The sequence below is a fragment of the Schistocerca serialis genome, chromosome 2 (genome assembly GCF_023864345.2).
Source record: "Schistocerca serialis cubense isolate TAMUIC-IGC-003099 chromosome 2, iqSchSeri2.2, whole genome shotgun sequence".
In the NCBI taxonomy this organism is placed as follows: domain Eukaryota; kingdom Metazoa; phylum Arthropoda; class Insecta; order Orthoptera; family Acrididae; genus Schistocerca; species Schistocerca serialis.
In genome coordinates, this window is record NC_064639.1 from 917246995 (window position 1) to 917260237 (window position 13243).

Sequence of the window (13243 nt, forward strand, 5' to 3'; positions counted from 1 at the left end):
AACCCAGTGGAATGTTGTATGAGAGAAATAGGATGCTCAATAAGAACCTATTGTAATAGTAACCGTAAGGTTTGAGGAAGATATGTTAGTGAATTTGAAAGACCTATGAATACATTACCCCATAGTTCTACAGGCTTTTGTCCAGATGAGACAATTCTGAAAAATGAAAGCAGAAGTTTGCTATCTAAATTAGTGTCATTTCTAGCAAGTAAAGATATCCCATTGGATGAAAGAAGGAGATGATGTGAGTGAAAATGAAGAAACAGGCTGAGGTGAATGCAAAAAAGCATGATGCAAAAGTAATTACAAGCAAGTTCAAAGAGGGAGATTTAGTCTTGGTCAAGACACACACTAGATCGAGCGAAATTGATTAAGAAATTTTAAAATTTAATTTTATTTACAAAGGTCCATTTGTGATAGACAAATGTCTGCATGACAATGCCTACAATTTGGTATTTCCGATATCAACACGGAGGTACGGTCATCACAATGTCGAGAACATTAAAAGATATTTTCCTCGAGAAGTAGAGGAGTGAAACATGTTGTAGTCTTTACAAAAATTTGTATATTAACGAAGTTTCGAAGGTTGAGAAACTTAGGAAAACCTCAATAGTTATGTTGAAAGTAATACCAGAAACCGAAAACAGAGATAAATTTTCAAAAATGTGATAAAGGAACTGTTGTGACTTCCGACAGTCTGAAGTAGTGCATTTCATTAAATCAAAAAAGTGAAATTTTATTGAAGGTGAAAATTAATTAAGAATTGAAAAAGTTTGCGTCAAGCATTGTCCGAATGAAACTAATAAATTTTTTAATATTGCAATGTGATAGGAAGACATGAAGAACGGTTGCACCCAAAGCACGTAATAGTGTTTATGCTTTACACCTGATTATCCAAAGATATCCAGAAGTAAAACAGGGGCATGTGTAACACTATCGACCTTTTTAGAGTCGAGAGACATTGCACTAATGAAGCAAAGAATTAGATTTGTACAGTATGCAGTGTGTAATAGGGTTTATAGAAGACAATATTCTTAGATGGTGTGAAGTTTAATGTTTATATGGAATTAACAAATGTTTATAGTATTATGTAAATATCAGTAAGTATCTTTTATTTAACTGTGTATACTTGTTTACAAAGTGAAGTCAGCACCAGCTCAGGGCTAAAGTTAAATATAGGTGAAAACCAGTAGGGATTTACCGACGTTCTGGAAGGTCGGAAAAAGTGGAGATTTTTTGCTGCTAATGAAAACAGGGAGGAGAGGGGAGAAGTGGAGAGGGTCAGACAGGCGTAAGACTCTGTTGAGGCAGGCGACGAAAGCTGATGCGCGCTGTACTCGGCAGTATTGTTTAAACAAAGCTAAAGTTTAACTGCTTAATACATGTGAGTGAAGGGGAAGTGCTAAGGCACAAGTTTGCAACGCTTTAGATGAGATATAAAATTACGTCTGCAACGAGTGTTGGTTCCTGGATGTGAAATGGTCTAAGGCATCAATTACTTAGACTGACGCAGATCCCCAGGAAAGCCAAATTCATACACTCCTGGAAATGGAAAAAAGAACACATTGACACCGGTGTGTCAGACCCACCATACTTGCTCCGGACACTGCGAGAGGGCTGTACAAGCAATGATCACACGCACGGCACAGCGGACACACCAGGAACCGCGGTGTTGGCCGTCGAATGGCGCTAGCTGCGCAGCATTTGTGCACCGCCGCCGTCAGTGTCAGCCAGTTTGCCGTGGCATACGGAGCTCCATCGCAGTCTTTAACACTGGTAGCATGCCGCGACAGCGTGGACGTGAGCCGTATGTGCAGTTGACGGACTTTGAGCGAGGGCGTATAGTGGGCATGCGGGAGGCCGGGTGGACGTACCGCCGAATTGCTCAACATGTGGGGCGTGAGGTCTCCACAGTACATCGATGTTGTCGCCAGTGGTCGGCGGAAGGTGCACGTGCCCGTCGACCTGGGACCGGACCGCAGCGACGCACGGATGCACGCCAAGACAGTAGGATCCTACGCAGTGCCGTAGGGGACCGCACCGCCACTTCCCAGCAAATTAGGGACACTGTTGCTCCTGGGGTATCGGCGAGGACCATTCGCAACCGTCTCCATGAAGCTGGGCTACGGTCCCGCACACCGTTAGGCCGTCTTCCGCTCACGCCCCAACATCGTGCAGCCCGCCTCCAGTGGTGTCGCGACAGGCGTGAATGGAGGGACGAATGGAGACGTGTCGTCTTCAGCGATGAGAGTCGCTTCTGCCTTGGTGCCAATGATGGTCGTATGCGTGTTTGGCGCCGTGCAGGTGAGCGCCACAATCAGGACTGCATACGACCGAGGCACACAGGGCCAACACCCGGCATCATGGTGTGGGGAGCGATCTCCTACACTGGCCGTACACCACTGGTGATCGTCGAGGGGACACTGAATAGTGCACGGTACATCCAAACCGTCATCGAACCCATCGTTCTACCATTCCTAGACCGGCAAGGGAACTTGCTGTTCCAACAGGACAATGCACGTCCGCATGTATCCCGTGCCACCCAACGTGCTCTAGAAGGTGTAAGTCAACTACCCTGGCCAGCAAGATCTCCGGATCTGTCCCCCATTGAGCATGTTTGGGACTGGATGAAGCGTCGTCTCACGCGGTCTGCACGTCCAGAACGAACGCTGGTCCAACCGAGGCGCCAGGTGGAAATGGCATGGCAAGCCGTTCCACAGGACTACATCCAGCATCTCTACGATCGTCTCCATGGGAGAATAGCAGCCTGCATTGCTGCGAAAGGTGGATATACACTGTACTAGTGCCGACATTGTGCATGCTCTGTTGCCTGTGTCTATGTGCCTGTGGTTCTGTCAGTGTGATCATGTGATATATCTGACCCCAGGAATGTGTCAATAAAGTTTCCCCTTCCTGGGACAATGAATTCACGGTGTTCTTATTTCAATTTCCAGGAGTGTATTTGCGATGGTGGAAGTCGCATAATTCGATGCCACGACGACAAGTAATAATTTCCGTCGCTGCAGAACGGTACGTGCCTTCAAAGCACTTAAATCTCCAGCAACTATGTGCACAACGACACTACTGAAATTTACCGTCCATAGTTCTGTATACGAGCTGTGTTGACAAGTTTTTGCGTGTTTTGTTCAGTAATCATTTAATTTTTTTTCGGAAAACTACTCATTTAACCTAAAATGTTCCAAGTAGGGTTCCTTTCCTATACTAAAGAGAATGAAACCGAGAATCCATTGGTGTAGAACATTATTGCGCAACTGAGTGTTTTCTAGCAAAGTAAATTTAAATTATGACTCAAGTGCTACAATTAAAGTAAATGTGGAGGATTGTAGATTGCCTTGAAAGTGAGTAAAGTAAATAACAATTCTGCCTAGTGTGTGAACTTGGTTATTGAGGCCTTCTGTCCAAGAAATTACGTAAAGTAACTATTTCAATAAAACTGAGAAAAACCAAGTATAAAAAACCTTTTGCAATCATTTCGATACTAACAAAGGTATCGTACAATATTTCTTGTGTATAATACATGTTTTCAGAGGCAGTGTTGCCGATTTTACCATCAGAAACGTAAGTAGGCATTATTGTCGTTCCATCGTTGTTTTCATGGACCAGAACGTTCTATGTGTGCGTGTGACCAATTCTGAAAGCAGTCATTATTCAGCTATCTACGTGCATTAGCCTTTTCCTTCAGTTGTAGAAATTATTAAAAAAGAAAAACTTTTAATGAGAACTAAGATATAGTAAAGACCAAATTTGGCGAATTTGTTGAATAACGTCAATCGATTCGTCATATTGGCTGGCGACCGTGTTTTTCAGTATTATTATCACTCGCAAGAAGTAGTTCGACGAGAAAGAAAAGCTGCAAGCAAGACTATACGATAACTTCACATTGGACCCAGCTTTCTCCATTACGCGGCATCTGAGGTCACTTGCGGTTGTTAAGTAGGTAGTTGTGTTTAAGTGCTTCAACTACCGAAGCTAGAATAACATCTGAAGTACTAAACATAATTGCAAGAGTAGAAACCGTGAGTGTTGTAAGCGGCCTTTAGACAGGACTAGAACAAATACTACGTGTACATACTATCGTTATATATGTCTTCAAATGTCAGAACAGACCTTACATCGCCATGCTACCGTTATAATGGGGCAGATTAGTGCATTCCTCCAGTCTTATGGAATGTTTTCAGTGTTCCAAATAGTCTCTATTAATTTGTGAATCCTTGCGATAAGGTATTCACCTCCTTCCTGAATTATTTGAGCATAGATGCCAGCTTATCCTGTGCTTCTGTCCTTTTTAAGCCGTTTTATATGCTTCCAGATCTCTTCTACAGTTGGCGGTAGGTATTCAGGGTCTGCTGTCTGTGGTAGGGGGAAGTTAGAGAGTGTCGTTGGGTCTTCACAATTTGACAAGTCACTGAAATATTCTTCCCATCTCTTTGAAATTTGATATTCATTTGTCAGCATCTCTCCTTTGGCATCTTACCACAAATCTCGAAAACTTTTTTACCGCCCTACTTAAAATTTTTACACGATACTCTAACATTCGGACGGAAATAGGCAGATATATGGACATTGGCTATATACTCTTGTAATATACTACACATGTATACGTACACACACACACACACACACACACACACACACACACACACACACACACACACAAACATCATAATTTAATAGTGGTCGACTACAAATGACAAACGAATCATACAACAATGCTAAAGGCATACGTTTGACGTTAAGTAAACTGTACTACTCAGTGTGCATGGGTGTACAGGTGTGATACCGTTAGTTACATAAGCCCAGTCGCCACAGCAAGATGATATCACATCGGATGGGAAAAATCGGTTTTTAATCGTCCTGTAGCCTAAAACCGCATAAAAAGAGTCAGAACATTTAGCAACGCGGAATAGGCATACTGATCCATTAGCTCACAGTCAACCCCAGGCTAGTAGTAAACCTGAAGATAACAGTACAGCTGATATTCGCACCGTCGAGGAAACAAACGGTAAACAACCTGAGTGTCAAAAAGACAGTGCAGTCGCGGTAGGACAACAAATAACTCAGAAATGCCTGCCAAGGAGATTGTTCAAGGAGACAAGATGGGCGGTCCTCGAGAGGGAAGTCTTGAAGCGCAATCAGTGGTACATCCACAGGAAGCAGCTGTGGATTCGCCATCTGGGACAAGAGAACAATCACAAATTGACACAGTTGATTCTGCTGGTACAGAAAAGTCGAGTCAAGTTTCTAATGGGACTGACATAGTGAAAAGCGAGATTGATGGTATACCAGTGCGTTACTCGGAAGCGATCTCCCTTGATGGGCTCGAATTGTCTGCGAACAACCGTTGTAGAGGAAAGAAAACTGTAGGACTGCAGAGTGAAATAGAACCAAGAGGAAATTTAGGAAAAGAGAGGCGAAGGCTATTCTCAGCCCAAAATCCAGACCTAGTACAAGGTCAGGAACAAGTGTAGACATCGGAACTGAGAAGAAGTAATTCACAACTACAAAACACAACAATGGCCTGTTAAAGTTCTGAAATTTGTTCTTTAAACAACGGTCTATCAGCTAAGATAAAACTGACATATCTCCAAAGATTCTTACACTCGGCTGAAATCGATAAAGCACTTCTACTGGAAGTTGAAATTGACAGGTAAATAAAATTGCAGAATATGATGCAGTTCTCAACAGATCTGAAAGTGCAGGCACAGTGATGTTAAAAAAAGACGGTATTCAAGTAGCAGAAACTGGTAGGCTTTTTAACGCTAGAAGAATATCGGCACAAATAGAAGATATAGTCTTTGAAAATCTGTATGTTCTGTCTGGAAGCTGTCGTCGAGGAGCGAGGAACGAGTTTTTCCAGCAGGATGTTATATCTGGTTCACCAACAACATGCAGCAGGGTGATTGTAACTCCTTTATTACGAGAGCAAAAAAGACCAAAAGCCAAATTTCAGCAGCTGTGTGGAACTCTTATATGTAATCAAAAGTTTAAATATGATCGACAGGTGGAAATCAACGAAAGCAGATTCACTGGTATACAGTCCATCTATGTCACTAATCCTTCAGCGAACTGAATACACTGGATTTATGTTACTTAAGTTTTAGTACGTATACGCGGTCTCTAATTCTCTCCCATCATTACGCTTATATTACCAGACTCAATTTCCGCAAACAAACAACTTTCCGTGGGAAAGAGTACAAGAAATTAAATACTACCTTACTTAGGGATAAGTGACTGAGAATTATGGTCCTGGAAACGTGGGAGACCAGTGTCACTAGCGCAAAGAAATATCCCAGCAGGTTAAATTCGTGGGTAGAGAATGTAAAACCCAAACTACAGAGGTTGCTTGGACAATACGATTACAATGAAAGTGAGTAGGAAAACGCACAGAGAAATTTTCTTTCACGCCTCAAAAAATTATACCAAAATACAGGAGATATATCTGCTAATAGTTCAAGACAAGGTGCAGATATTGTCGGTTCAGAAAAGGAAACTACCGGGTCGGAAAGTGACGTCAAGAGTTGACAATATCATCCAAGGGCGGAATGCGTTGTATCATCATATAACCCAAACACTGGAAAGAGCAGGACATTAAATAATAGAGAAACACAAAATTAGAGACGAAATAACACAACAACAAGCTGTATCGAAACCGGAGTGAGTCGCTTGCTGCCTTAGGAGACCAGAACCTCGAATCAGTTTTTCTGAATGATGTCGACAACGTTCTGACAGAAGCGGTAGGCTTATCTCAGCGAAGAATTTACAGAAGAAGAAATGCACAACGGTGTGCAAAACTTACGGATGAAAGAAATTTTCGCATGGTACGTCACTGCCAAGTAAGATAGATGAAACTTTGACCATATAGGAAAAGAACTGCTGCAGTATAATGTAGTATAGAAAGTAACTGAAAGAAATACGCATTGAGACGAAAGGAACCGACAGTTTTATTCAAAGACATCAATTACGCTAAGGTCACTGCGACTCATGATAGTCCTCGGGACATTACAAACGATAGGACACTCTTCTTAATAGGGTGTGTGATCATCACGGATTGCAGTGCAGGGCCTGCAACGTGCTCGCAGGCTGGCCACATGGGTGGTACGGAGTTGCTGTGGTCGGGCGTTCCGTTCCTCCGAACTGCTGGATCATCGCTGATGCATGTGAACATGCTGGAACCCGTTTCCCCAACGCGTCCCACACGTGTTCGATTGGTTTTCAGTCAGGAGAACGGGCAGGCCAATCTATTCACCTAATATCACCTCGTTCCAAGAGCTCCTCCATGTGCGCAGTTCGATGCAGTTACAGTCTTTCAAAAAGAGCCTTGAAACACTCTGTGCTTACTTCTACTTTGTGATACCAGATAGGTTATTAATCATAATTGAGACGTTGAGACCAGAAAGGGGATATGTCACTCAACTGATGTTCTGAGATATATTGAAAAAACTGTATAATTCTGAATAGCGTTATTCCCAAACCCCATAGACTCGTGAGGAAGAATGCAATGTTGTACCCACAATCTGTAATCATAGGATGAAGGTAACTAATAGAAAATGGTAGGCTAATAGAAAATGACTCACATATCCTCTTTTTGATTTAAACAACAGTCAGTGTACTGAAATATTGACTTAAGTGGCACAGTCTCTCCACTCGGCGTTTTGATATGCCATGGAGTTCAACAATAAAGCTTTCTTGCATACCATAGTTTCCTTGAAGCCAACTTTAACCTGTAGATACAAGTGAATTAGTATCATAAAACAAAAATCTACGTAATCGTAATACCTTAATGCCTTAACAATTTGCCTTAAAGACGTTAGAAAACGTGGATCAAAGAAGTACTTAATTCGGGAACGAAATGGTCAATAAAATAATATTACAGTTCTTATGCCAGTTACCTTATTATAATAATTTGCTGTCCTTCCACGACTGATAATGGAATTTGGGCGTGGTCTCCTTGCTTTTGGAAAGAAGGGAAGAATGTGAGCTCTCAAGCACCCATCCTGTCCATCTTTGTTGGGCATATTGTTGAATTCTGTCAACAATAGTTTCTTCTCAGCAAATGAGAACTTCTCAAAACATTTACGCCGGCATCTGTAAACAGATATTAGCGTATTATTAAACTATATACTCGGCGAATAACATATTTTTACCGATTTCCTGTATTACAACTAAAACATAAATTGAAACCTTGAGTCCATGAAAGGAATTTATATTCACACTTTAGTACACTGTTTCTACACAACTTGCCTCTGCTACAGAATATTATATTATGTACAGATAATTCAAACAATGAACATTGTATGACTATTTACCTGCAGTCTGCACCTGTTTCCCTCCTAGGAATAATGTTTTGCTTTCCAGTTGGCATGCTCCAAACCCTTGAGCTTCTTTTGTGTAATCACATTCCTCTTCCACAATACGGGGCGTCTTTCCTTCCTTCTAAATTCATGTAAATCGTCTTCGGACTCGTCTGATGGTTGCGTCACCGAAGTCATTTGGAAATCTCACAGCTGATTATTGCAAACTGCTACAGTGCTGCCCTCACGCCTCACGTTCTTTCGTGCAATATAGGGACTTGTCTCTGTGACCAGTCTTCTTTCTGCACGAAACGTAATTTCAACACTGATTTTGAGAGGGAAAAATCACTGAACAACCATTTTAGAACCAACAGATGCGGAATCATGTGAAAATACCTCATGTACCCCAAAAATGATGACAAGTCCCGTTTCTGATCTCAACGCCTTAATTATATTTGTAATTGTTTTCCATGTTGTTGTACCTGAGAAAAGTGTGTATGTTTTGTTTTGTCTCACTTGACGACCACGGGGGAGGCAAGTTATTCCAGAGGTGCGTTGCCGTCGCGAACCTGTCTGAAACGGTCGATATTGAATTCCAGCCGACAACCAGCAAACGGAAGAACGCCTCGGAGAATTTGACCGTACTCCTATTACATTGTTAAAATGTCGAAGAAAAAGTGATGAAATGTATTGTTGTAACCGCTTTTGTAGAGATGCTCAAAATGTGAACAATAAAATGTGTGTGTGCTTCATTCAATCTGTGTCGCTTAATACTGTTAATAAAGTTAAACCACTTCAAATGATTTCTGAAGAATGTTCCGAAGTTATCTCAATCTAAACTGGGAAGTTCAATAATTTGTGACAGGATATTCAAGAGAGATTAATCCGTGTCAAATTGGTTAAAAACTGATTCAACGAAGGAAGATAATTCGAGTTTCAGGAAAGGTGAATAGTATGTCATTAATATAGAAATGGGGAAAAAGTCGTTGTTACGTGTTACGGCGTACAGCCAGCGCCGGCACGCCAGTTGGGAACGAAAGAGAAGAGACGGCTGTGAGAAGAGGTCAGCCATTCGCACACTGACCGACCTCCCTCCAGGACGACAACGGGACAGCAGTGGCCCCTATGTGGAGAGAACATAAGCGCCACGCCCGACTGGTGGCAGCCCACTTTTTGTCCATGCTGAAGAAGACTGATTATTTTGTACGTCGCGCTTTGCTTGCGACACATCTATCAAAGCTAAGTTTTGTAACTGTCTTGTGATAATAAAACTCATTAATAAGAATTGTTTGATTGTTTGTCTGGCGAACGGAGAATGCAGGATCCCTAGAGAAAACATTGGCAACAAGGGTGGGATTGTTGTTTGAAATGACAGTGGACAGTCACATGTGTTGATCCCCAAAGCTTTACAAAAAGAAGTAATTTAGTTACTTCAAGAAGGACACTGGGGGATTGTTCGTACGAAACAAGCGCGTCGGCACTGTACTTGTTAGGGAGTCGACACCCAAATAGAACAGATAACGTCACAGTGTCACGAGTGTGCGGAAAGTCAGTCCGCTCCGCCACAGAAATTCTCTGCTTGGCCTAAGTCGCAATCGCCATGGCAACGTGTGCATACAGACTTTGCGGGTCCTTTTTTGGAACATTCTTGGTTGATAGTGGTAGACTCTTGTAGCAAGTTTCCTTTTGCTGTGCAAATGTATTCGACAACGTCACATAGCACAATTCAGGCGTTGTCCTCTATTTTTTGCCTCGAAGATTTGCTTGAAACCATATCGTCGGACAACGGCCTTCAGTTCACGTCAAATGAATTTGAAACAGACTGTGTACGCAAGTGCATACAGCGTCTAACTAGTGCACTGTTCCATGGCCAAACTTCGCACCGCACACACACCATGGATCAAGCGTTGCAACTGTTTCTCCCCTCCTAGCGTTCGCGTCCACGAGGTGGACGACCGTCGGCGGAATTGCTTCACGGCCGCCGCCATCGGACACTGCTCCACCTGATCCACCCTTCTCAGCATCCGGCGCCGAAGGAAGGCCGTAAGTATCTCTTCGCGCCGCATGATACTGTGCTTTTGAGGGTTTTTAGCGGCAGCAGACGGTGGGAGAGAGGCGAGATCCTTCGTCGACTTGGAGCATGCAGGTATCTCATTTCAGGCCCAGACGGATGCTGCGCCGGCATCACAGTCAAATTCGCCACAGTCATGTGCACGGTGATCCTTCTGCATCTCTTTACCCACATTCACGGATGTCGAGGACAGCGCGGCCACAGCAGCCGCCAGAGGGTGTCATCACGACACTGCAGGACGACCACATGGAGAAGAAGCCTTCGCCTCCTCCGCCTCCTCTCGCCCTACCGCTCTACCGATGGAGCTGGACCCACCCACGCCGCAGCGGTCGACACCTCCTACATCTCGGAATGGGCCTCAGGAGGTGGACGCGTACCCTTCTGGGCGCTTTTCGGGGGACGTTTCCACCAATGCGAAGGCCGGATGGCAGGGTACGACCGGAAGCCTGACTTCCCTTGCAGCCACAGCTTCCGGCCCATCAGAGCGTGCACCAAATTCCTGCCTCCCCCCCCCCCCCCCCCCTGTTGTCGTGCTCCATATACGACAAAGGTCCGTCGATTTCGAGCTGTGGGGGGGCGAAGGAGGGAGGAAGGTCTTGGCGTAGAGTCAAGCGCCGGCAGGCCAGTCAGGAATGAAAGAAAAGAGATAGCTGTGAGAAGAAGGTCAGCCAATGGCACACTGACCGACCTCCGTCGAGGACGACAACGCGAAAGCAGCGGCCCCTATGTGGAGAGGACATAAGCGCCGCTTCCGACAGGTGGCAGCCCACTTCGATAGCAGTTTCAACGTTAGCCACTTCGTTAGGAATCTCTACATAGCACACACTTGTTTGTCTGTTCTGAAGAAGAGTGATTACTTTGTATGTCGCCCTTTGCTTGCGACACATCTATCAAAGTTAAATATTGTAATTGTCTTGTGATAATAAAACTCATTAATAAGTGTTGTTTGATTGTTTGTCTAGCGAACCGAGTATGTAGGATTTTTAGAGACAACATTACATACAGTAATATCTCTTCGTATAAACAGTGTATTCGAAATTCAAGATGATGCGTTTTTGATCGTAATGGGGAATCATACGCAGTTCGTAAACTGTGATTTCTAGGGTGGAACAGTCGAGAAGATCGAAATAACTCATGACGTTGAAAATTCAAGACAGTTCGTAATATGTTTTTAGTGAAATTACATTAACAATCAGTACTTCTGAGAAATATTAACTAAGAGTAATGGACTTCATTGAAACTTCCTGGCAGATTAAAACTGTGTGCCGGACCGAGACTCGAAATCGGGACCTTTGCCTTTCATGATGGACTTCATTGATAATCATGTAATCTCGAAAAGCTTTTCAGCAATCGTTAGATACATTTTGTTAAGCCAAATGGTCGTTTTAATCAATTTAGAACGGCAATAACATTAAATGTGAATGCTCAGCTTCAACCTGACTACGATTCGTAATTAAGTAAGGTTGTGACTGCAGATACGCTGAATTGTATTGCTGGAACGCTCATGTTAATCGAAGTTATTTATTTTAAATTTAGACGATGAAGTATCGAATCACGATAGTCCATAGTTGTGTGAAAAATGAAATAAATAGTTAATGATAGCAGAGAGAATATTAAAGATCATTATAATAGCGACGGCGTTTTGTTTCTAGAAAATTGCAAATTTACGGGAACAGCTGTGGGAAGATCTACAGGTCTCTTTATTTCAGATAAAAGAAGCTGGTAGACTGAACTTAATCCATTATTTTAAGAAGTTATACCGTCGTGAAGACTAACCTTTTTGTGCGTCAGCCCTGTTTCTGAGTTGCGGAGACAGATATACACTCCTGGAAATTCAAATGAGAACACCGTGAATTCATTGTCCCAGGAAGGGGAAACTTTATTGACACATTCCTGGGGTCAGATACATCACATGATCACACTGACAGAACCACAGGCACATAGACACAGGCAACAGAGCATGCACAATGTCGGCACTAGTACAGTGTATATCCACCTTTCGCAGCAATGCAGGCTGCTATTCTCCCATGGAGACGATCGTAGAGATGCTGGATGTAGTCCTGTGGAACGGCTTGCCATGCCATTTCCACCTGGCGCCTCAGTTGGACCAGCGTTCGTGCTGGACGTGCAGACCGCGTGAGACGACGCTTCATCCAGTCCCAAGCATGCTCAATGGGGAACAGATCCAGAGATCTTGCTGGCCAGGGTAGTTGACTTACATCTTCTAGAGCACGTTGGGTGGCACGGGATACATGCGGACGTGCATTGTCCTGTTGGAACAGCAAGTTCCCTTGCCGGTCTAGGAATGGTAGAACGATGGGTTCGATGACGGTTTGGATGTACCGTGCACTATTCAGTGTCCCCTCGACGATCACCAGTGGTGTACGGCCAGTGTAGGAGATCGCTCCCCACACCATGATGCCGGGTGTTGGCCCTGTGTGCCTCGGTCGTATGCAGTCATGATTGTGGCGCTCACCTGCACGGCGCCAAACACGCATACGACCATCATTGGCACCAAGGCAGAAGCGACTCTCATCGCTGAAGACGATACGTCTCAATTCGTCCCTCCATTCACGCCTGTCGCGACACCACTGGAGGCGGGCTGCACGATGTTGGGGCGTGAGCGGAAGACGGCCTAACGGTGTGCGGGACCGTAGCCCAGCTTCATGGAGACGGTTGCGAATGATCCTCACCGATACCCCAGGAGCAACAGTGTCCCTAATTTGCTGGGAAGTGGCAGTGCGGTCCCCTACGGCACTGCGTAGGATCCTACGGTCTTGGCGTGCATCCGTGCGTCGCTGCGGTCCGGTCCCAGGTCGACGGGCACGTGCACCTTCCGCCGACCACTGGCGACAACATC

At 44.1% G+C, this 13243-nt stretch overlaps 1 protein-coding gene across 1 annotated transcript in view; it reads left to right on the forward strand.

The window, feature by feature from the left end:
* The first annotated feature begins 5084 nt into the window (after positions 1-5084).
* The window catches only part of LOC126456516 (sterol O-acyltransferase 2-like), a 164081-nt gene continuing 155922 nt past the window's right edge, over positions 5085-13243 (forward strand). The window contains exon 1 of the mRNA XM_050092264.1: positions 5085-5472. Coding sequence (XP_049948221.1) covers positions 5085-5472 — 388 coding nt within the window. The remainder of the gene's footprint in view (positions 5473-13243) is intronic.